We start from the raw sequence: 24,214 nt of genomic DNA on the forward strand, positions 1-24,214 counted from the left end.
CTTTCCGTCTGGAGGCCAGGGAACTCTTGCCCGATCGGGGGTTCTGTGAGAAAGACCGTGAAGAGACGGGGAGAGTTCTGTCTTGCGAGACGGGGTGGAGGGGGTTCCTTCCGGGCGGGGGGGGGGGCCGCGGGGAGCAGCGTGGACAGGCACGGGTCTGCGGACACGGCGGCCAGCGGCGCGGGGGACAGAGAGCTCCGGCCGCCGGACCAGCTGGGGGGACGCTGGCCGTCATTCCAGGCTGCTTTCCTTTCCGGGGGGTCCCTTAAATGACCTAAAATAGGAGACTGTGACTTCTCTAGTCAGCAAATAGTTAGCTAAGCCATTACCAAAGAGACAGAGCGTAGACGTGTGGTCACCTGGGACTGAGGGCGGAAAAGGGGGGTCAAATGGGAGCAGACGCGAGGGGCCTTCCTGGGGGGAGGGAAACGTCCCCAAACTGACCCACGACGAGGCTGCACCACTTGGTCAAGTTACTAGAAATGGCCGACGGGCACCCTTGAAACGGGTAAACTTTAAGACATGTAAAATATACCTCAATAATGCCGTGTTTTTTTTTTTAAAGGAACTGTTCCAAACGTACACGGAATCCCCACCAACAGACTGATTCGTAAGGCTTCCACGCCCCTGGGCAGTAGTCGCCTGCCCGCCCTCTGCGTTGACGGCTCCTTAGCACCCGCCGGCTCACTCCGGGGAGCGCCCCGGAAACGGCGGCTCATCTGCCCGCGCCAGAGAGCGGGTGCCCTGGGGCCCGGATGCCCCGCCCCGGCCAGGGAGCCCTGCAGCTCCAGGACCGGCTCTGAGTCCTTCCGGGACCGCGAGTGTTGGGGCGGCCCAGGCAGCCGCAGGCTGGACCATCCATCCCGGCCCAGAGGGATGAAAGCCACGGCCAAGAGATGAGTGCACGTCCCTGGTGCCCGGGCAGCCCCAGCCTCCGCTGATGAGTAGTGACGTGTTTGTGATTTATGGGAGGAACTCAGTTACCCCTGGGGCCGGTGCGGCCGGGGGGGGCCTCTCGGCTGGGCCCTGCGCACGGCACCTGGGCAAAGCCGCACTCGACCCCTCGTGCCCCCACAGACCCTCCCCAGCTCTCGACTCTGCCTACCAAGTCCTCCAGCTCCAACCACTTGTGGAGGGGGGGAACACAAAGCATGACACGTGCACGCTGGTTGGTGGAACTTCCACGCTCCACGTTCTGGCTGAGTGTCAGACGTGATACCCCTTGGCCAGCTGCTCCCCGGACTCACACTGGGCGTCCACCCTGGCCTCAGCGTCCGCGGGCCCGGCGGTCAGCGGCCAGAGCGGGCTCTGCAGCCCGGAGGACCCATTCCCCCGCGGAGCCTCTGCAGCCGCAGCCGGAGGCTACAGACCTGCAACCGCCCAGTCGGAAACGAGTCCTTCCAGGCAGCCACTCATTCATTAAAAAGGCGCTTCTCGGTACAGATGTGCCCTTTGGGAAAAAAAAAAACCTTCCCAGCATTCTCACAGCCATCTGCCGGGAGGAACGGAACCTAAGACTCCGGGCTGACTCTGTAATCGGTTTAACACGCGCGTCACATCTCGGGAACGCCCGTTTCCTCCCCCATCCCGCACGGCTGCGGGGAAATCCGCAGACTTTCTGAGGGTGCACGGCGTCCCGCCCGCTGGTAACAGAGCCTCACCGTGCAGCGAGCTGGCCTCTCTTGGGAGGTGCTCCGACTGCTGTACAAACATGCTTCCACGCCGAAGCAGGTGGGAGGTGATTGTTATTCCTCCCGACGAGGGGTAGGCACGAGGCTCTGAGCCGTGTGGAGCGGCCAGGTTTTTCTAAACGCCCAGGGAAGAGCCAACCCAAGGTTTTAAAAATGAGAGACAGGAGAGATGTGACCAAAAATAGGAGTAAGAACGGTATACAAAATACCAAAAAAGGAGAATTCTCCTATAATCAGCTCAGTCTCAGCAACAGCTTCATAGAAGCCACCACTTGGCCCCTGTCTTTCTGTCTCTGTCTCTCTCCCCGGGTGTGTGTGTCTCTCTCTGTCCCCCCCCCCGCCCCCGTTTCTCTCTGCCCCTCTCTCTGTCTCTGTCTTTCTCCCCCCGCCCCCGATCTTCGCCAGGAAGCAGGGTCGGACAGCCCTAACTCCACGAAGTGAAAGCGAAACCAGAGTAAAGCACATGGACTTCAACTGACGAGCCTTTCATAACAGACACTGACGTGTCACCGGTGGGCTGGGCTTTAACTTACAAAAAACCTTCCACTTTTACTCCTCTGACCTCGACGGTGGGTGGCCTCAGGTGGCCCTGCGAGGCGGGCACGGTCTTCTCGTCCTTGCTCTAAGGAAGGCCCAGCCGGCGGGGTGCCCGTGGCCCGTCCGCTGCACCGTCCCGCTCACTGACCGCCCCTCCTGCTCGGTCCTTTCCCTCCCGGAGTTTGAGCGCCACGGTGGGAAGGGCAGGGGCTGAGAGGGTTAAAACCCAGATTGGACTCCCCACTTGGTCCCTGGCTAGTAAGTGAGATGAAGGTGAGAGGAAGGTCACACACCCGGAGAGCTGCCAGGAGCACTGACCGCGCCAGCACGCCCCAGGCCAGGCCAGGCCAGGCCAGCGCTTCCCACAGGGCATCCACGGAGTGGCGGCACCCCTAAGCCGCTGGCTGCAGGGACTCCAGCGTGCCCCCAGAGGCACCGGCCATTTGACAGCTGAGAAGACCCACGGTGGGGTCCGCTGAATGCAGACGGTGTCTTGGGGTGGGGGGCAGGCTGGCCTCCTGCGTGTCACCCCACTGGGCCCTCCAGTGCCTCCTCCTGGGACCCCTTTCCCTGCTTCCTGCGGCCGGGTGCTACCTGCTGACTCACCCATCTTTCCCTTCCTCACCTTCCCCCTTCCCTTTGCCAACACACACCCTCTGGGGGTTGCCGAGAGGTGGCGTGCGGGAGTGCAGGGGCGGGCCTCTGGCCCTGGAGCCCAGCCAGCTGGGTGCCACCGCCAGGGTGGGACTCGGGTCCCCGGCGTGTCGGGGCCTGCTCCGGACCTTCCCGTTCCCCGAGGTACCGCTGAGAAGTCCAAGGCCATTGCCGTTCCTAATCCCGCGTGCTTCCGGGAAGCGTTCAGGGTCTTCGGCCGCTTCACACGGAGAGGCCGGGGGACGGGTCCTCTCCCTCTGTGTGCCGGACACGCGCGAATCCTTCAGCGTGCGGAACTTCCTCGGCTCTGCGGCGCCCACAAAGCCCCTCTGTTCTTCTCTCTCTGAAATGCCTGTCGGCGGGATGCTGAACCTGGAGTTCACCCTCGTTTAGTCTTTTATCCATTCCTGTTTTTTCGTCTTTTCAGTCTGTGTTTTGAGAGGCGACTCCTACTCCAGCCCTTCCCCCGGGATTTTCCTTTGATGTTTTCTTCCTCTGATGGACTCCCCCTCCTCTTTCAGATGCAGTGTCCACTCTGATGTCCCTGAGGAATCAAACACGGGGTCTTCAGAAGTTCTCTTCTGTTCTTTCCGTGCCTCCGCTTCCTTCCTTGTTTGTTTACTTTGGTCTGCATAGCTCTGGGGGCTATGTGCTCATGTTGGGGGCGGGGGGGGTGCTGAGGAGCTGCTCCGAGGTGCCTGCCCGGGGCTGGGGGGCCAGGCTGATGCCGTCACGAGAAGACCCCCACGTCAGCATCGACCGCGCTCTCCCTGGGACCGTTTGGATTCTCCGGTTCAAAGAGAAAAAAAAAGGCCCCAGTCTGAGTCAGCGGCGAGGTCAGCACGCCTGTCCGTGTCCAGGTAGTGGGGCCGGAAGGGGCTCTGCCGCTCAGTGAGCACGCTGGCGGTCCATTTGGGGCCGGGCTACGCAGGTGACAGACTTGAGAGAAGACCCACGAGATCTCAAATTAAACCAAGTTAAAAAAAACAATCCTTAAGCACAGCAACAACTTCTTATGTTTACCATGTCCAACTGGGACACTTCACGCGTGGAGAGACAGGGAGAGGGCCGGAGAGCCGGGAGGACGGGGTCCCCCTGCCTGTCACTAGCCCCTGTGCGGGTCCCCTGGCACCGGCCCTGCCAAGGCCGGGCTGGCACACCCTCCACCACCGCCGGCCGCTTCAAGAACAAGGACCTGTTTTCTCACTTGTTATGAGCCCGCGGACAAGAGCGATGAGAAAGACGCTGTTTGTGGTCTGCGACCTACAGGGAAGCCTCCCTGAGCTCAACACCCGGTCTGGTCGCCCGTGACCTCTGGGAGGAGCTGGGGGAGAAAAACAGGAAGGGGATGCGGGGACGGCCCCAGTGGACATTCCCCGGGTGGAAGAAATGACCCGGCGGTCCCAGACGCCCTCGCAGGCCGCCCGCTTCTTCAGAATTCTGTTCCCACCGCGGGGGCGGGGGCGGGGGCGGGGGCGGCTGGGGGCTGCCGGGCTCCGGAAAGAACTCCATTCACCTCGCTTTTCCCAGGCACCCCCGCGGGCCAGAAGCACAGCTCCCTGCTTCCACGCTCCCTTCAAAGTGAGGCCTTTTTTTCAGGCTCCACATTTGGGAGAAGAAAGGGCTTTAAAATGTCCGCGGTAATTTCCGAGCTCTGACTGCAGGTTACCTTGCTGTGTGAGACAGGTCTGAAACACGTTTATTCAATATTTTAGGCTCAAGCCCCGACCACAATGACCAGGAACAGACTAGGCTACCCCGTTTAAAACCTGTTAAAAAGGGAAGTCAGGGGCCTCTGAAAACACGAACACATTCACCCATTTCGTCCCACAGCTGTGCCTGGTGGGAATGCCACCCAGAGCTTTCAAAGACTCGTTCAGTGCCCCCATTCTAAAATGGATTCCAGCCCTGGCTGGCGTAGCTCAGTGGGTTGCGCGCGGGCTGTGAACCAAAGCATCGCAGGTTCGATTCCCAGTCAGGGCACATGCCTGGGTTGCAGGCCACGGCCCCCAGCAACCGCACATGGATGTTTCTCTCTCTCTCTCTTTCTCCCTCCCTTCCCTCTCTAAAAATAAATAAATAAAATCTTTAAAAAAAAGAACACTTTAAAAATAATAATAAAAAAATAAATAAAAATAAAGTGGATTCCAAACTGACCTAACGTGTACGGGGAATGCTCGGGACCCCATGAGCCGGGAAACCCATTCCTGGCTTAGCGAACAAACCCTGAAGGCCCTCTCTGGACCACCTTGCCCACCGAAGGGGCGCAGGGCTCCCCACGCGGCCCGGGGGGCGGCGGGCGCAGGAGGACACTCACCAGGTTCTTGAAGAGCGCCGTCAGCTCCTTGGTGAACACCGAGAACTTGAGGAAGGCGCTCCCCAGGTCCGGGTCGTCCCTGCACACGCAGTTGCCGCCGAACTTCTCCAGCGCCTGGGTGTACTGCTCCTCGTTCTCCACGTGAGCTGCGGGGGCAACGCGAGACGCGGTCAGTGCACTGGGCATGCCCCGCCCCGCCCCGCCCTGCCCCGCCCCGCCGGCCGCTTCTCAGCCGCGAAGGAAACTGGACACATGAGCAGAATGCAGATCTGAGGAAGGTCCACGTGAGCCAGGCGCAGAAGTGACTTTGCTGTCGTGACGACAGTGCGCTGTGCTGGCCATGGGTCCCCGAGCCCGAGCATGACAAGCGGAAGGGGAGGAGGGAGCCCCCAAGCCTGCAGCTCATCCGGACGAGTCTGCCGGGGCCGCCCCGATGCCCTCCCATCTCCGAGAGCTCCTCCTGCATGGTGACAAAAGCCCCCTGCCCAGTCGCCTCGGGGAGAGAGGGCGGCTCGTGTCTAGCGTGAGACTCTCGACTCTGGCCACTGCGCCTCCTCCCGACACAGGCAGAGCCCCGGTCCTCGGAGCCGGGGCCAGGGCAGCCAAGGCAGGTGGGTGCATCTTCTGTCCCAGGCCCCGCCCTCCCTGGCTCCAGGCCCCGCCCTCCCTGGCTCCAGGCCCCGCCCTCCCTGGCTCCTGTGCATCCCACAGACTCGTCCGTCCCCCAGGAAGCCTTCCACAGCTCCCCCGCTGCTGGGTGCCCGGCTGGGTGTCTTCCCGCCCTTGCACTTGGCCCGTCCCACTGGGATGGCCTGGTACGTGCGTTCCCCGGTACGGAGAGAGGACGGGGGCTGGGCTGCACTCATCTGTCTCCGGGCCTGAACTGAAGGTCAGCCCACCCGCGGTCGGGACGCAAAGGGCAAACCCATCTGACGGCGTCTCACTGCCATGAGCCCCCAGCGGAGCGCCTGGCAGAGCGGGGGCCTGGACGTGCGGTCTGCAGCTCCGTGGTTCCCGGCTCCTGCGGGCCGTGGACACCGGCGTGGGTCTTCGTCCGACTGGACCCCGGGTCCCGTCCCAGACCTCCGGCCGGAGACGGGTGGGGGCAGGGGGCACAGGCCGTGCTGGTGCCGTGACGCGGTCGGACAGAGAACGCCCCCCCTTCTGGGTGGGCGCTCTCAACGAGGCCAGCCAGCCTGCACGGAAACAGCTTCCCTTGGCACGGACACCCGACGTCCGCTTTGTCATCCTCTCAGTTAGAAATGAAACATGACCACTTCACAGGCGCGGCGGGGCCGGCGGACACGCAGCATGAACTTGCACATGAACTCTACCAGCTTCCCCAGGGTAATAAAGCCACTGTCAGCCGCAGCAGTGCCTGGGCCGGGCCTGACCACTGGGGCCGAGGAGGGGAATGTTTGTTTTCGGGGTGGGGCGGTGGGGGGTGCGGCCCTTGCCCGGAGCCGGATCCCTCTGACCTGCGACCGCCGTCACCACCCATCCCACTGGGGAGGCGCCCTGCCCTTGACCTCCAGTGGCATTGACATGTCTTAGGGGATTCCTAAGTGGATCTAACAAATACAAGAGACAATGGATTTCACTGTTCAAGCCCCTTTCCTTTACTGTTTTTTTTGGGTTTTTTGGACACTCCAGAAAAAGACCTGCATCTCTGAGATGACGCTTGGCCACCGGGCGGGCAGACACTCACACAGGGGGTGCGGGCAGAGCAGGGAGAGCCCGCCGAGAGTGGGGTTCCAGCCCCCCGCCTCCCGGGGAACGTGCTGAGTCACCCCCTCTCGCTGGGGCTCCACCTCAGCCCCACGAGGGCTGAAGGCCGCGGGGAGACGCTCACAAGGTGAAGGTGCGACCCGGAGCGAGGGTGAGAGTTCGGCCACGCTCAGCACACACCCGAGCGCACTGATAAGAGTCCGCAGCTGCCAGATGTCACCTCCTCGGACCAGACAGGCTTCTTAGGCACGTACACCAGCTTTCTAGGACACGTCTTCTGTCTCATACCCCCCACAGGAGACGGGGCCCCAAAGACAGCACGTGACTTGAGCCAGGAAGCAGGGCCGGAGCGTGTCCAGCGGGCTCCGACCCGGGTGTGTCTGGCCCCGCAGCCCCCTCTCCCCCTGCCCCGCTACACGGCCCCCCTGCGTCTCAGCCCCGAGAGCAGCTGGCCTCGCCAACAGCCCAGGGCCTGTGCGCGCGGGGCTTCCAAGCTCCACTTCAGAGGCGGACCAGCCCCACCGCCTGTTGTGCAAGACTCTTCCGTCCAGAGCCTGTGGTCAGCCGTGCAGGACAGTCCTTTCCGACCACACGCCGTTCTAATGATTTCACAACGGGTGGTTGAGATGTGGGCAGTTCCAGTGCGGTTTCAGAGGGAGCCGCAGCCACCAGCAGACGTCTGGTGACGCCACTCCGGCAGGGGCGAGAGGCGGACATGCGGAGGCCACGGTGGCCATGGACCCTCGGGGACACTCTACTGGGACACCCGAGGGCAGGGAGGGAACCTGCTTTTCGTCTGACGATTAGGTGGCCTTGAGCCTTTTGTTCAGTTTACCCTGGATACCTCTGAGGCATGATTACTGCCCCCCCACACCATCTCTTGAAAAACAGGAGCTCGGAGCTCGGAGCGGTAATGTGATTTTCCTGAGGTCTCCCGGCGCGTACGAGGTGGGGCAGGGACCGGACCCACCCTCTGCTCCGGCGCAGGCCGCCTCCCCGCCCTCTGGCCACCTGCGGGGGAGGAACCTGCCGGCCTTCCCGGGCAGCCGGCCAACCTGGCGCGGAGGGGGAACAGCAGCGCCTCACATCCCAGCACCCAGTACGGACGGACGGACGGATTTCCCCCCATCCCTCCTTCTGGGCCTCCCTCCCCCCTCGGGTAGGCCACGTCTGGAAAAAAAAAAAAAGATTCTTTCCCTCATAAGTCTTCAAAATAAAGGAATGATGCCAGCAATGCTGACGGCGATCCATCAGTTTTTGCCTCATTATTATCATCCTCACCCTCACCCACTGTCTCATGGGTCATGCTGATCCCCCGTGTTTATAAAGGGTTTTCATCTACTGAGGTCGTCGTTGTCCGACGCTCGAGCTGCCCCAGCGTGGGCCATCGGGACACCTCTTCGTGTTGATCCAGTTGAGGTCTGAACGCAAATTTCTCTCCTTGCCAACACACACACCTGCACTTCCCCGGAAAGCCCACAGCCCGGCGTCTCCCCGGGGCACCCACCAGCCTGCGGGGAGCCCACGGCCAGAGCAGCTGAAACACACGTCCGCTGGCTACTGGCCGGCCACTCCGGGTCACCCCGAGTGTGAGAGTTTCCTACCCGAGAACAGAAAGTAGTCAAGTGCCTTTATTTTTCTTTTGCCAAAAACAAATTTAAAATAGGAACCGAAAATAAATAGCTTGGGAATAGAGTTTCTGGAAAGAACCCAAACCAGGGCGATCAGCTTTTATTTGCAGACTCCTGAAAGCTGTTCTTCCAAAAGGAGCTCGCTCTGCCACCTCCCCCTCACTCAGACTTATCTTTAACTCGTATTAACGATCCGGCCCCAAGGATCTTTGATGTGGGAGGGGACTCGGGAAACGGAAATCGGAGTCACCGAGACCCGAGATGAGACCCTGTCTCTTCCCCATTCCAACCCCGCAGCCGTCCCTTGAGCCACACCTCACTGCACAGAAGTCAGGCTGTCGCCCCAGCCACTCGGGGGCGGGGAGGAGTGAGAGACCACCCTCCCCAGGAGAAGATTTGGTGCACGCAGTTCAAGCAAAACCCACTGGACCCAAAGAGAACAAGAGCGGCCCTTGACTCCCACTCAACAGGCCACAGCACGGCAGGGAAGCCAGCCACCACCCCAGGGCTGCCTGGGGATGGGTGGGGACCTACAGCCAGTGTGCGACCACCTCACCTCCATCTCCAGCACGTCACTCCTTAGTTCCAGCCTGGCGACAGGGTGTGACTGTACCGTTGGAGGGGGACACGGGGACACAAAGACACAAGTGGTCAGTGATGTCTTGGGCAAGGCACGTTGACCCACGCCCTGCTGGCCTGCAGGCTGCCCGGCCGTGTGCTGGGTGCTGAGGGTCCCGAGATGCCAAGGAGGGAGCACCTGAGCTGGGGCTCCGAGGTCGAGCCCCGGCAGGAATTCCCAGAGAAGCAGCAGGACCAGGAAGGCACCCCCCACCCCCGCAGGGACACACGGAGGGCCTCGCATGTTCGGGGCCGGGAATGCGCTCTGGGCTGTAAAGCCCCTGCCTGCCTCCAGCTCCCCGCTCTCAAAACTGCCTCAGGGCAGCACAGGCTCACGTCCCGCCCTGCGCCGGGCCACCCATGCCCGCGACTGGGTCTCCTCGGGTGGAAGAGCACACGGCCCAGGGTCCCCACTCGGCAGACAAGGGAACCGGAGCTCAGAGAAGGTGCTGGCTTGCCCAGGTCCACGCGGCTGGTGTGCAGAGTGTGTCCTGACGCCCGGCCCTCCGAGGGCCTCCCCACCACGCCAGGAGCTGTGTCTCCGTGCGCTCATCCCACCGCCCCCACCTCAGCTCTGGGCCGACGCAAACGCGGGACAGCCCCGCAGCCCCGCCCGCATACGCAGCACCAACACCAGGCGCCTCAGCCACAGAGAAGGGGGGGCGGGAGAGTGGGCAGGCAGCCCGTGACCGCCCGGCCTCCGTCTCGGCGGCCGCCCTGACTAGGACCCTGCGGCCCCCTGCTCCTGGCCAGACACTTGGCTTTGTCCCCTGCCGTTTCCCACACTTTCCCCACCGTGCCGTGCTCCTCTCTGCCTTCCACACCTCATTCAGAACTCCTTTCTGTTCAGCCTCCCCCGGGGCACCCCCTCTGGCCACATGGAATCCCCCAGGCCCGGGGACGCCACCCCAGGCGGGCATCCAGGCAGGCTACGCCCAGCACGGACAGCTGGCAATGGAATCAACAAGGTCAAGGTGAGGGCGGGCTATCAGAGTGTGAAAACTTCTGTCTGTCGTCACCCCACATCCATTATTATTATATTAAGGACAAGAAGTGACTGTTGGAAGCCTGTGTAAGTGACACCACCCCGACGCCTCTACGTGAGACGTGCCCCGCGCGCAGGGCGCGCACGCGGGAGGCAAGAAAGAGGTGGGTGGTGAAGACCCGGGATGGGCCTGCCGACAATGGGCCCGCCGACGTCTGTGCATGCTGGTCCCTGTGCCCCTAGACTGTGGGCTCGGGGTCCAGAAGACGCACCTTTCATTTGCCCAGCCGGTATTTCCTGAATGCCCACTCTCTACCGAGAAGATTCCTGGGCACTGGAGGGTAAAGTCCAGTCAGGCGGAAACCGGTTCTGCAGCAGGGCCCCTGCCTTGGAGGGACTGGCCGCCGGTAAGAGAGAACGCTGCACCCCCCTCCCCCAGTTGATGGGGACCAAGATGTAGAACCTGGACAGGGAACGGCCCCCAGGGAACCCAGGCACCTGGTCCAGCCGGAGCAGGGGGGCAGGCAGCGGGTGACCATGAAACAGGGTGCAGCCAAGAGGGGAGCCTCAAACAGGGATGTGTAGTAAGATCAAGAAGAGCCTGGAGATAATTGGCTCCACACCACAGGGCCACACCCGCCCAGAATCTGGCAGCTGTGGCCAATTGTGAGAGGAGCCGGAAATGGGGCTGCAGAGGAAGACTGGCGCTGGGATTTGAACCGAGACGCAGCAGCCATTTGGGGGGGAGAACCCTGTGCAGCCCTGCAAGAGAGAACCCCACAGCTCTAGCAGAGTGGAGACTCTCGCGGCCCTGAGGGAGAGAACCACGACGGAGTGGAGACTCCTGCAGCCCTGAGGGAGAGAACCACGCGGCCTTGACAGAGTGGGGACCCCCGTGGTCCAGGGAGAGAGGACCACGTGCCTTTGCCAGAGTAGGGACCCCCCGCAGCTTTAAGAGATACGGTCCTCTGGACTGGGCAAAGGGGGAGGGAAGGAAGGACTGTGTCTGTTTGTGGGTGCTTTAAGGGACTTTAGGATTTTTGATGAAGACATTAGGTCCCTACTTTAAGTTTGTACAGCATTAAATAAACGTTTCCTTTCCTTTTCACGAATCTCTGGCATTGAGAGACTTCTTTCCTCTGGCGGCGGACATAACGGACCTGGGGGCTTCTTTCAATAATAGTGTATCGTCCCAGGCCCCTCCCCTGGTTTGTTCTGTAGCAACCAGGCGAGAGAGACAAGGGGGCCCGAGGGGGGACTGCGTCCCAGGCTGTGCGGCGACGGGGTGAGACCGCCCGTGAGAAAGCTAAGTTTGGAGGGGACCCCAACGAATGGAGCTTGGTGCCTGCCGCCGACACAGCCGAGCGAGGCAGAGATAGACACGCAGCGGCAGGACGCACAGAGGGGGCACACCGTACAGGAAGGGGAGCGAATGTTCCGCGCTGGTGACTGCACTGGCTTCTCGGGGGAGGAGGAGCTCCCTGGACCTCCCTCCTTCAGAACCTCGCAGAGCAGGAGCCCCAAACGGGGCCTGGAGCTGCTCGCCTCACCCCACCCTCCCCGCCGAGGAGGGCTGCCGGAAGACCCACGCTGCGGGAAGGGGGCGCCACCGGGCTGCGGGGCACACCGGGCTCTCCCTGGGCTCGGACCCCCCACGCGTGTGCCCGCACAGCAGGGAGGGGAAGCCACACTGCTGGAGGTGGGCTCCCAGCTATTACATCCGGTTGCTCAGAGGCCCTTCGATCGGCTACACTGCAGAGCGCGCCTCGGGTCCCTGCAAGTGGCTTTCAGCCTTTCCCCTTGGTTTCTGCCTCCCCCGGCCTGAGGGCGGCAACCCCGGTGACCGACAGACGCTCAGCAGACACCCCCACCCCACCCCCTGGGGACCGCACCGCAGCAGACGAGGGGAGAGGGGGACTCCGGGGTGTGATGAGGGGTCTTCACCCCCCGGGACAGGAGCTCCTGCAGAATCAGTGGCCTCCAGAGCCTCACGTGGTGACGGCACAGCTACCATTCAGGGAGATTTCTCTCTCCTCTCTCCCTCTCTCCCTCTCTCTCTCTCCCTCTCTCCCTCTCTCTCTCTCCCTCTCTCCCTCTCTCCCTCTCTCTCTCTCCCTCTCTCCCTCTCTCTCTCTCCCTCTCTCCCTCTCTCTCTCTCCCTCTCTCCCTCTCTCCCTCTCTCTCTCTCCCTCTCTCCCTCTCTCCCTCTCTCTCTCTCTCTCTCTCTCTCTCTCTCTCTCTCTCTCTCTCTCTCTCTCTCTCTCTCACACACACACACACACACACACACACACACACAGAGTTCCCTCTCCAGGACAGCTCTGCAGGTTTGACAGTCGGGTTCGGAGATGCCCGCGGAACGGCACGACCCGTGTTTCGCTCTGAGGAGGGGAGAGCCAACCCCGGGACAGTGTCCTTGTCCTGTTAAAACACTTGTGGTCCTTTAACACTGAGGTTGCCACAGACACCAACGAAGACCAGGAACATGTTCTGGACGATCCCCTCAGGAAAAGGCATCTTTACATCACCTGTCCCACAGTTTCCGGGACGCGCAGACTCCCAAGCCCGTGCACAGACCCGCCACCGCGGGTGGGGAGCCCCGGCCTCGAGGAGCCCCAACTCCCCACCGAACGGCACGACAATTCCGAACAGGGTGGGCGTTCATGTGTGGGGCCAGGAGCCCCAAACCCCAGCGTTCCTTCAGTCCAGCGATCCCCGCCCCGCCCCACCCCAACTACTGACTGGGCTGGGCACGTTACCCATCTGAGTTCCAACTCGGAGAGAGCCAGGCTCTCAGAACCCCGTCTGGAGCTCTGAGAGTCCATCCTCCCCTCCTCCTGCAACTTCCTTGGCGACGGGGCCGCCAGCCGTCTCCAGGAACCCGTGCAGCGAGCAGCTCACCAGCCAACCCAGCTGAGCTCCCGTGAGAGAACCCTCTAGAGGGGAACAGAAGATGCGATCACTTCCTCATCCCAGAGAGGGGGCTGCCCTCGGAAGGCCTTCTCCCCCCGCCCTGCTCCCCAGGCCGAGAGGGGTCCTGTACTTCCAGCATCCGCCTACGGGAGGTCCTGGGTTCCTCCTCACACACGGCTCTCACAGGTCAGCCACGGGACAACGACCTTCTGTTTCAGAAGCACCCCGTGCCCCCTCGGGCCACCTGTGACCCACCCTGGGCACACCCGTCCTGTCCCGGCTGCTTCTGAACTTGGGATTGACCCAAAGCGCCCCAAGTTCTCCCGTCAGACTCACCAGCACTTGGACAGATGGCACCCAGGGTGTCCCCAACGGCAGTCCTGCTCGGGGTCCCCATGCAGTATGTCCTCACGTGTGCCCTGCCTGCGTGTCACAGTCACGTGGACTCTGGGAAGCAGCCCAGCCCCAGTCTCAGCTACTCTGCTTTCCGGCTACACCGCCCTCGGCAACGACACATTGCCCTCAGCAACGACAGCTGTGCCCCCGGGACCTCACCCGTAACCGGGGTCGCTGAGAGCGCCTGCCTGCCTCAGCGTTGGCGGCAGAACTCAACTTACGTCAGGTACTCATCACGCACAGCACCCGGCCTGTCACACACACTTCGCGAGTGTCGGGTTTGTGCTGTTTCCAGCCTCAAGTTCAACAACATCCACAGAGACGTACTTCCTTTTCTGCACCGCCTGTGGAGTGTCCGGGTCTTTTTATCACAGGTATGGCATACGCGTGCTCTACGTCCTGGGTTTCACCGTCTGAAGGTCGATTTCACCCCGAGCGCTCTCCTCTGGCTGCGACACCGGCGGGCGGCTCCACCCATCTGAGTTACCCATCTGAGGTGGTAACTCGAGGTGGCCCGCCATTCACCGGGACAAGCCGCACCTTTTCCTTGCTCTGCGCCGCAAGACCGCTTTCCGAAAACTCCGGCCACCAGTCTCCAACGCCGCAACAAGGGAGCAGGATGCCGAACACCTGGGATCGTTACCATTTACTTCGCTTCTCGTGCAACCGGTGGAAGATCACGCCACAGGCATCTTCTCCACGCGCCGCAAAACGCCACTTCCTACTCTATCACATTTCTTTCTTTTGAGCGGCGACCCTGACTACTGGGCCCTCGAGCAATGCAGAGGTCGGTGGTGCCGACGCCCACGCAGCCAAAAACCTGCACGTTACCAGCCAGGGGGCGACTCCCTAAAACCTGAACTGAGTCCCTTGGTCTCGGCGGGGGCTGGTTCCAGGACGCCAGTGGCCAGGACAGCAAGGCCCCCGCGTGAAACGGCGGAGGACAGCGAAGAGGATGGTCCTCCGCATCCACGGGTCCCCCGGCGGGTCAGAAACGCTGTTGTCCATCCGAGGTCCGTGGCACCCGGGGACGCGAAAGCTGGGGACACACAGGGCTGACTGTGCGTTTGCTGGAAAAATCCCGCACGGTGGTGAACCGATCCCGTCAAACCCACACTGTTCAAGGGTCGGCTCACACAACACCCACAACGGAAAACTTCTCTGTCTGAATCTTAAGGTCCGGAGCAAACAGCCATGTTCCAGCTAACATCGCACGTAACAGGGAAACATGCCCAGCGGATCCTCATTCGCTTTTGTAGGCGGAAGATTTTTTTTTAATAGGTGGTCAGGGTTTGCGGGGAAATTAGCATTTCTTTCTTCCTTCGTTTTGCTCGAGCAGGTGGCCGTTTCTGCAGGACACTGGGGGGGCATGGTGAAGGAGGGACGCCCCCGGCAGGGCGGGGACAGCCGCGGCCAGTCTCAGAGGCCGAGTCACCGGGGAGAAGTGAAAGCAAAAGCCTCCGGCGGCTTCCTTTCTGACGAAGCTCTGTCGGACGCCCACGGCTCCGTGGGACTGGGCGGGGGGTTGGGGGGCTGCACTGGGGAGCTTCAGGACCCTGGCGGCCGGCCTCCCCGGGGCCGGGACACAGCTCAGGCAGGGCTGGACTCACGGGCGTCTTAGATAAATAGGAACCGGACTTGTAAAAAGCGGCCAGAGGGCAGTCCACTGTGAGCAGGAAAAATTACTGCGGAAACCGCTCCTCAGCACATCATCATTATATTTGCTACTTTGGCAACACTGAACACGAGTCGTTCCGAAAAATACCCCTGGCTGGGCTGTCACTTTTCGGAGAGTGACAGCCGAGGTCATGCGCTTGGAGGTCACACGCTCCAAGGCCCGCAGTCTGTGATGCAGCGCAACCCCGGGACACGGCGGGCTCTCGGAAGTCTCAGAGCCGCTCCCCGAGGCGGGGGCTGGCACGCTTCTCCCTGTGAAGCCAGGGAGTGGGTGGTAAAGGCTCTGCAGGCCGAGAGGCAGTACCTGGCCTACACTGTCGGTGCCAGGTGAGAAGATGGACACCGTTCTTGGCCCACAGGCTGCAAAAGCACAGCCGGTGACTCTAAGGCCCTCCCACCCCCGCCCACAGAAATCTACAGAAACCCCCGCCCAGCAGACGGCGGGGTGGTCTGCCATCCGCACAAGGCATCCATCTGCGATGAGAAGTTCACCCCTCCCTACGGGGAGGGAGGACGGCGAGGAACCCGCAGCAGGTGCCCACCGGCACACCCTAGGGACCGGGAACCACAGGGACCTGGGCTTGGGACTCACCGCCCTCGGAGCCAGGGGCACAGCCGCCCCGCCCCCAACCGATGGGCGTCTCCGGCAGCTCAGCTCCCCCCCACCCCCCGCCCCCGTTGGCCGGGCCTCGCCGGCTCGATGTCCAGTTCCAAAGACGTTCCCCTATCCTCACACCGCTTGGCTGAACAGATGCAGGAGAAGGTGGCCGCGCCCAGCCTCGCCAGAGCGGAGTTCCAAAAATGCCGCGAGTGCCGTCGGTGCTGCCGCAGGAAAAGGGACAGGGTGTCCTCAGGCGGCTTCTTTTCTGAAGTGGACAAGACCCGTCCGGGGTAAAGGCCTCAGGATCGGTACCCTGGCCTTAAAAAAGTTCAGACGCGCGGCCTCACAACAAGTCAAAGCTGGCACGGCAGAAGAGACAGGGAAGGGACGAGGACAACGGGGGACCCTGCAAGGTCCGGCCGACAGCCCCCCGCCCGAGCGGCAGCTCCCACAGGACACAGCCCAGGTGACCCCGGGCGCCACTGCCAGTGGACAGAAGAGCATGTGCAGAAGGTAAAGCGTCCCTTTTACCCTAGCCTTAAATGAGAACCTCAAAACGCCCAAGGGAACAGAATAAAAATATCTCTCAAGTTACTTCTGGAAATCCGATGTTTGTCCAAGAAACTGAGTGTCCATCTCTGACTGACTTCCGGAAGTCCCAAAGACAGCGCGCAGGGCGGATGTGGGGGCCTCACCGCAGAGGGGCCGCCCCCCCACCCCCCACCCCCCACGCCGGGCCCACAGGAAGCCAGCCGGGGAGCGCTGTAACGCCTCTGACCTGCGGGCTCAGGTGAAACTGAGAACGGTCTGTCGCAGAGACGAGCACCGTGCACGGGACGTGCCGGCACAGACGAGCGCCCCCTCCACCACCCCTCCCCACCCTCCCCTGCCCGGGAAACCGCCCAAGGCAGGCGAATCCTGTCCGGGTACGCGCACGCCTGTCCCGGCACGCTCCGTGCTGCGTGACGTGGGGAGCACGTTACCCTTTCCTTTGCTGATTCTTCTCAATAAAATAACAATCACTTCCCCACACTGGCTTAGTTCCGGTCCGGCGTTAGCCCCTGGAAACCGACTGGACCCTCCTTTCCTAGGCCCAGTAGCTGTCAGGCGATCAGTCAGTCCATTGGCAAGTCCACCAGTATTTATGCACGGGCCAGCCAGGCATGAGGATGGCTTTTGTTCTCTTTTGTTGTTTATTTTTTTTTAAATTGTAGAGGGCTTGGCAGAACACTGAGACGAGGGCTTCTCCCCCCGGCACCACGGACATGTGGAGTCGGGTGGACACGCCGAGTTCTCTGCTGGGGCGGTCCTGCCGGTCAGGGGATATGCAGCAGCACCTGTGACCTCTGACCACTAGATGCCGACCACACACACACACGCGTGTGCACACACACAGGGACACCACGCCCCGTCCTCAGCTGTTCAGGACCGGATGTGGGGGGAGGGGCGGCTGCAGCCAAGAGCTTCCTGGCTGAGGGCCGCGGGTCAGCGCTCTAACCTACGGGGCTCGGTGCTACCACCCGCCGCCACCACCAGCCCCGGGCCCAGGAGCTGCCCAGCTCGGCCGGGAACCAGCTCGGTCGAGAACAACGTGAGTCCGCTCTCTGATTTGCTTTCCTGGACTCAGCTCGCGCTCATCTGGCATTTATCACTAACAACCTAATGCCCGTCTAATCATTTGGATGTCAATACAATTACTGTCTATAAAATATGCAAAATAAGTGGAGGAAAAATACAAAGTCAGAACCCTAAAAATTATTTTTAAGCATTTTCCCTAAATATCTATCCATCTATCTGGGAAATATCTATCTATAGATGTAGATATATACAGATATAGATATATTATACATACATATGGGGGAAAAGCAAATATACATATGTAAAAGCCATCTGCTTTCCCCCACCTCTTGGCAATTTTTACATTTTCTCTGTCTCCCTGCTGTCAAGATAGCAATACATGTCTTGAGACATATGTGCATACCTATTCATACACATACATACCCACACATATGTGCACCCACACATACGTGCACCCACACACCCACGCACACACACGCTGTTTGGCTTAGGTTCTGGTGGACCGGCTCAACTTGAGACCATAAATCTCTCTGCAGTTCTGGGAACTCCTCGGCGGCGGTTTCTCAAACAAGCCTCCCCCACAACACTGCCCCCCCAACTCCCTCCCCCTCCCCTGGGGGCCCCTGGGACGCAGATGCCGCCACGGCTCCTTCTGGGTCTGGTCTCGTGTCCTCCCACGTCACCCCACAGTGTTCACCCCTGCAACTCCTCGAGTCGCGTCTGAGAAACCGGGGGTCCCCCTTGCTCCTTCTTCCTCTGTGTCAGTCTAGCAGATTCCAGGTTTTATTCCAACAATTCGTGTATCCCCCAAGCCCTTTACTGGTCCTTCCTCACTAGCACCCTTCCCCACGTCCGTGATGTAGCAACGCCCCTCCTCGCCCCTGGAAGGACGTGAGTCGCGTGTCCTGTTCCCGTCGCCGTGCCACTGATTCGGGGGCCCCCGGTGCAGGCTCTCCCGCCTCTGGGTCTGGGGGCTTCTCAGGGGTTAGGCCGTTCTTGCTGGGGCCTGTGACGGGCCTGTCACTCTCTCCTCCTCAGCTTACTGCTCTCCGGGTCCCCGCTGAGAACCCTCTGCCTGCCCCGGGCTGCAAAGACACGCTCCCGGGTGTTCCTTAGGAAGCTCACGGGTCCAGCTTTCACGCGTCAACCCGCGCCCCGTCGGCACGCCCAGAGAGAGGGGTGCGCCCCCGCTCAGGCACGGGGGTCGACGCCCCAGCAGCATCGGGGCCGCGGCTGCGGTGCTCCTCCCCGAGAAGCCCCCGGGAGGAGGCGCGCACTCACCCAGCCCGGAGATGCCGATGGCCTTCACGGACTTCTTCATCCTGTGCAGAACCGCCCGGTCCACGTCCAGCGCCTACAACAGGGAGAAGACGCTGAGCGGCACGAGGCCGGGCTTCGGTCGCGGGCGCCCAAGAGCAGCCAGGCGAGAGCCCCCCGGGGGCTGCCTCCTCGGGGGGATCCTCGGTGCGGTGTGAGGATCCGGCGGCCACCGAACTCGGGCACCCCCACGTGCCCCACCCCCACGTACCCCGCCCCCCTGCAGCCCCTGAGCCACCTCTGTGCCCACCACCTGCGGGACCCTAGGTTTCTGCAGAGAAACCGGTTAACTCGGACCCGCCCCTCTGCGGCCAAGTCTCGGCGCTCCCTGTGAACCAGCAGGGCTCTGGGGCGTGTAGCCTGCCAGGGCCTGGCCGCGGTGTCTGCGCTCCGCCCCCCAACACCAGGAGGACAGGGAGGACGGTGGGCAGGAGCAGCGGCCGGCACGTGGTGAGGCACAGTGCCCTGGCCCTGCCACACACACCCCCGCCCAAAGACAGCCACCGTCTAGCACCAGACCGCCCCGGCCAGAGGCAGCAGGGGCCGGTGAAAGGCACAGCTCTCCGGACTTGAGAAAACCCAGATTCATCTGTTTGTTTATTGGTTTGGAAGGCACACTCCCCGTCCTTGCCAAACCTCAGAGCTCCCTTCCAGAAAGCCGGAGCTACAATACCTCCTTTGCAAGGTTGAACGATGCAAGAGACACGCTCAGGTATTGTGTGTGCCACCCAGCAAATATTTACAGACCGACCGCGACACGGCGGCCGCGTGCGGCACTTCGAGTGCCTGGCGCACCGGCACTGTGACACTGCGGGGTGACTCACAAACGTGCAGGCAGGCCCGCAGCGCTGCGGGCACAGGCGGGACGGGGCCGTGTCCTTCCAGCCCAGTGAAGCCCCACGGGAGACCAGGGGGCGTCACCTGTGGTGGGACAGGAGGGAGGCGGCGTCTGTGGCCTGGGACAGTGACTCTAGCCACAGGACCACCGCACGGACGGGAGAAAAAAAGGAGCACTTGCTCACCTCCCGCGCCCAGCAGAGAGCCCGGCACAGAGCGGGACGGGGGGAGCAGCTCAGTGAGCAACCACGAGCCTGAAAGGTGGGCAGGGGCTCAAGCCCGGGCAGCGGGGCCCCTGCTGAGGCCGAGGAGCTGCTCATGGCTTCCCGGCGGGGGGCGGGGAGAGCGGCACTTGAAGGCCGCTCAGGCCGCAGTGAGAATGCTCCACGGGTCCGGGCAGACAGGAAGGATGAGGTCGGTTCAGGGCCAGGCCACACCAAAGCGGCGGGGGGGGAGGGGGGAGCCACGGCTGGGGAGCCACCTGGGGCTCTGCAAGGAGCAGCAGACACTCCGGAATGCCAGGAAGGGGCCAGGGAGATGCCTCCAGCCTCTCCCGGCCGGGTCTCAGCTCTCGGGCCTCCACAGCTTCGCGGACCGCAGGGCCCTCTCTGCCCTCAGGGGTCTGGCTCCGTCGGGCCGAGGGGAGTGGGGCCTGGAGGCAGTCATGTCAGCGCAGGAGGGCTTTTCAACACCCCAGCTCTGACCCCGTCCCCCCTGCGTCACGCTGCAGGGCATACCCTCCCGCCCTCAGCATTCACGACCCAAAGTCTTGCAAAAATACACCAGTGGACGGAGCAGACACAGAGCCTTCCCCTTTGTCACCCAAGGGAGGTGCAGCCCCCCCGAGCTCGGGAACGGGGTGCGTGGGGACGGCTGCCGTTCCGCCGCCTGGGAGGGGCCGGGACACAGAGGCGAGGCCGGCGGTAGGGGCCGTTTTTCACCGAAATCACAATTACCTCCCCACTCAGAAACACACCCCTCCTTACGGTGCGCATTTCTAAATAACAAACGTTAAACTTGGCGAAAAGTTAGAATGATCACCTCTGAGTGCTAGACAAAGTCTTCTGTCAATTACATCTAAAAACAGCTCTGGAATCTTAAAACAATAAAAAACTACAAAACTTGAGAGTTTCAAGAAACCACACGTGTCTACTGATCAGGGTTGGATTTCTACCCAGACTAGGCACCCGCCCACCCACCCCCACCCCCACCCAAAATCTACCCGAGCTTGAGAGCAGGAAGAAAGCCTGTGGCTTTGGCCAGAATTTGTGTGTAAGAACTACAAACAGCCCTGGCTGGTGTGGCTCAGTGGGTTGAGCACCGGCCTGTGAACCAAAGGATCACTGGTTCGATTCCCAGTCAGGGCACATGCCTGGGTTGCAGGCCAAGTCCCCAGTAGGGGCACACAAGAGACAACCACACACGGTTGTTTCTCGCCCTCTCTTTTGCCCTCCCTTCCCCTTTCTAAAAATGGATAAATGGAATCTTAAAAAAAAAAATAAAGCACTACAAACAGGGGCCAGAGTCGAACGGCCCGTACAGGCCTGAGCAGGGACCGCTCAGCAGCTCACGTCTGGCCTGACCTCATTAATCCTGGGAAGCTGACCTTTTGTTTATAGAACAAGTTCCACAGAGTAAACCCATTGGGTAAACGAGCTGGCAGGACTGTGTCTGAGCCATTTCAGAGGAAAACAAACAACTGTTTTCCAACCGCTTTGAAAGTGTGTCTTTGGATCCCCGAGCTGTTGCGTTACCAGCCACGGTTCTTCAGGGTATTTGTGAGCATTTAGGGTAAAAGTAGTCAACAGTTAATAACATAAAAAGGCAGCCCCTCACGTCTTGCCACCCTTCTCGAGAGCTCCAGCCGCACACGACGTTTGACGCGACTGTTTCCAGACACCCCGCCCCACTCCTGCTGTGTTCCCACAGCCCCTCTGCGCGCCGTCCCTGTAAGTCCCTGGGGGGCCCTCCCGCGGGCAGAGTCGCGGTCCCGGAGCCCTCCAGGAGCCCCGCCCGGGCGTGCAGGCACCGGCAAGCCGAGGCTGGACTGGGGGCCGGGCCCACCGTCTGTCCGAGGAGCGGGGCCTGCGCCAGAGGTGGGCCCCCCGGGCCGGAGGCCAGGTGCAGGCCCTGACTTGTCTGCGGGCGACCTCGAGCTACTGCGGGTCTGCACAACTGAACGTCTCCAGCTGACGTGATGATGGGGTGGCGGGGGGGGCCTAACTGGGGACCCCAGTTGAGAGAAATGGTACCACTCCCAGAAAGAACTCCACTGTTTACATCAGTAAAATGGCATTACCGAGAAATCATACTCTGTTGTTAGTAGTAGTAGTAGTATCTGAGCTTCACTAACAAAACAAAAACTTCTGTGAAAGTTTAATTTTTTCACTTAGCATGTAAGTGCCTACACAGTATCCTCAGTGTTGCCTCCAGACCTGAAACGCCTAATATGTTTGCTACCTGGCCCTTCACCGAGGCCGGGAGCCTGGCCCGGGGACCCCCCGAAACATCCCTCCGACACCGCCTGCCGCCCCTGCTCCTCTCGGCCCGGACCCAGAGGGTGAGCTGGCGGTGACGGCACAGCGCATTGGGTCTCCAGCACCCTGAGGTCTCAGTGCGAGTCAGCCAGGGGGACAAGGGGCTGTCCTCACCCCTGGAACCCGAGGACGCCGCCCTGGAGGGGGGAGGCGGACGGCAGCAGACACGCCATCCCATCCCACCTCCCTGTGTTCCCATCTGAAAAGAACTGACATTTCTGAAGGACGGGAAACCAGATCACAAAGCAAAACAGCACCCGGTTCCAAGGTGCCGCGAGGACGACTTCGCCAAGAAGGAACCCGACCACGTCTAGACGTCAGCTCTGTCTCGGCTTGACTTCGGAAGCCAGGGAGACCGTTCACGACAGCGCCACGGACTGCCAGAGCCTCCCGGGGGGCTCGGAGACACCCTGGGGCCCGCAGGACTCGGGGCGAAGCCACAGCAATAGTGGATCTACCCACTTCTGAGGGGGTGGGGGGCGGGGGGCGGGGAGCAGAGGCCCGGAGATCGGGAAGTGTCGGGAAGAACGAAGGTCCGGAACGGCCAGGCCAAGGCCCGGCCGTGGACCCTGCCTGAGCCTCGGGGCAAGCGGGAAGGACACACTTCGGTGCCGTCTCGGGACGGTGAAGGTGCGGTGTGCACACCGGGCGACACGGGTGAGGGTGTGCGCGACACTCTGACAACAGCCGGACACCGGACGAGCCCCAGTGCCCTCGGGGTGGACGGGAGAACTGTTGCACACTCATACAATCCAGGGCCCCCCCAACAATCGAGGGCCCCCCAATGATGGAAGGAACTTCACCCGCCCAGAACACAAACGAAATCCCCAAGAATGTTAAGCAAAGAAAGCAAGTTGTGAAAGTATACACACCATATCACGCCGTAAAAAGCTGTTTAATTAGGCAGAATTAGATCATCTTGTTTATGTTTCGGGACATAGGTACTGCTGAGAAAAAACAGTAGGGAACCCCGAGTGACTGACCTATGAAATAACTGCCCCTGCTCCAGGGCATTCATCAGGTTCAATTCTGGACGGCTGACACCGTGAGTTTCACTCCGGTAAAACGCGCTGGGGCAGGACCGGCGGGCTGTGCGAGGGCCGCGGCATCAGGAGAGCCGTGGGGCCGAGGGGTCCGTAGCACCGAGTGCTGCCAGCGCCCCCGTGAACTCTGTCACTGGAGACGACAGCCAGGAACTTAGGGCTCTACTAGGACCGTTTCTGGAGAGCCGGAAGCAGAGGAGGGGGCACTCCAGTGCCGTGAACAGGCTGCACATCCTGGTTTTCGGGGGGGGGGGGGGGGGCGGAAGCTGCCGGCAGACCTGGGGGAGGTGGCAATGGAAAGGCGGATCTTGGCAAGGCAGCTGCCAGACACCGGCAGCAGGGAAGGCCGACCCGGTGCCCACGCCCCGGGGCCCTGTCCCCCAGGAGACGCAGCGTGGGGGCCCGGGCCTGGGGCCCCCCACACCACCTCACTCAAGCTGTCCTCCCCCCTTGGACAGGGCGCCCGGAGAGCTCAGACGCAAGGCAGGAAATGCTCCGTCCCAGGGGAATGACCACGCACAAAACGGGGGCGCGGCAGCAGCAGAAGGTGCCCCTCGTCCCTGAAGGAAGGAGGGGGAGGAAGGGGCGGCCCCCACGCTGGACCGGGTACGAGGCCTCGGGTGCAGGAGCAGCAGCGGGGCCTGGGGGAAGGCCGGCCTCCCACACCTGCTCTGGTCCCAGAGGACGACGGACTCTTAAGCCAGGCCGAGTTGCCCAGGAAACGAGGAGCAAGCCCCTCGAACTCCACCATAGCCACACGAACAGGGGAGGGGTCCTGTGAGTGGCTGCTCGCTTTCTGGCCCCCGAGGCCAACGAGGCAAGCACTAAGGCAGAGTACTAAGATGAGTACTAAGGCAGAGTACTAATGTGAAATACTAAGGCAGAGTACTAAGGTGAAGTACTAAGGCAGAGTACTAATGCAGAGCACTAAGGTAAAGTACTAAGGCAGAGCACTAAGGTGGAGCACTAAGGCAGAGTACTAAGGTGAAGTACTAAGGCAGAGTACTAGGGGAGAGTACTAAAGCACAGAGCTAAGGCAGAGTGCTGAGGAGAACCCAGCTTCCGGAGGCTCTGGAGCTCTGCCTGAGACACGATCATTCCCATCCACTCCGTGGGTCTGTCCCCAACCCTCGCCCCCTTAGCACAAGGCTCTA

At 61.6% G+C, this 24,214-nt stretch overlaps 1 protein-coding gene across 3 annotated transcripts in view; it reads right to left on the minus strand.

Annotated features, from left to right (window-relative positions):
• ASAP2 (ArfGAP with SH3 domain, ankyrin repeat and PH domain 2) overlaps positions 1–24,214 on the minus strand; it is a 114,852-nt gene that overhangs the window by 54,413 nt on the left and 36,225 nt on the right. For all 3 annotated transcript variants that reach the window (XM_045844495.1, XM_045844494.1, XM_045844493.1), the window contains exons 2-3: positions 18,608–18,680; positions 5,200–5,345 (exon numbers count right to left, since the gene is read on the minus strand). In XM_045844495.1, coding sequence (XP_045700451.1) covers positions 5,200–5,345; positions 18,608–18,680 — 219 coding nt within the window. The remainder of the gene's footprint in view (positions 1–5,199; positions 5,346–18,607; positions 18,681–24,214) is intronic.

The sequence above is a fragment of the Phyllostomus hastatus genome, unplaced genomic scaffold (assembly GCF_019186645.2).
Source record: "Phyllostomus hastatus isolate PE091 unplaced genomic scaffold, TTU_PhHast_1.1 phas_contig_402, whole genome shotgun sequence".
Classification (NCBI taxonomy): Eukaryota; Metazoa; Chordata; class Mammalia; order Chiroptera; family Phyllostomidae; genus Phyllostomus; species Phyllostomus hastatus.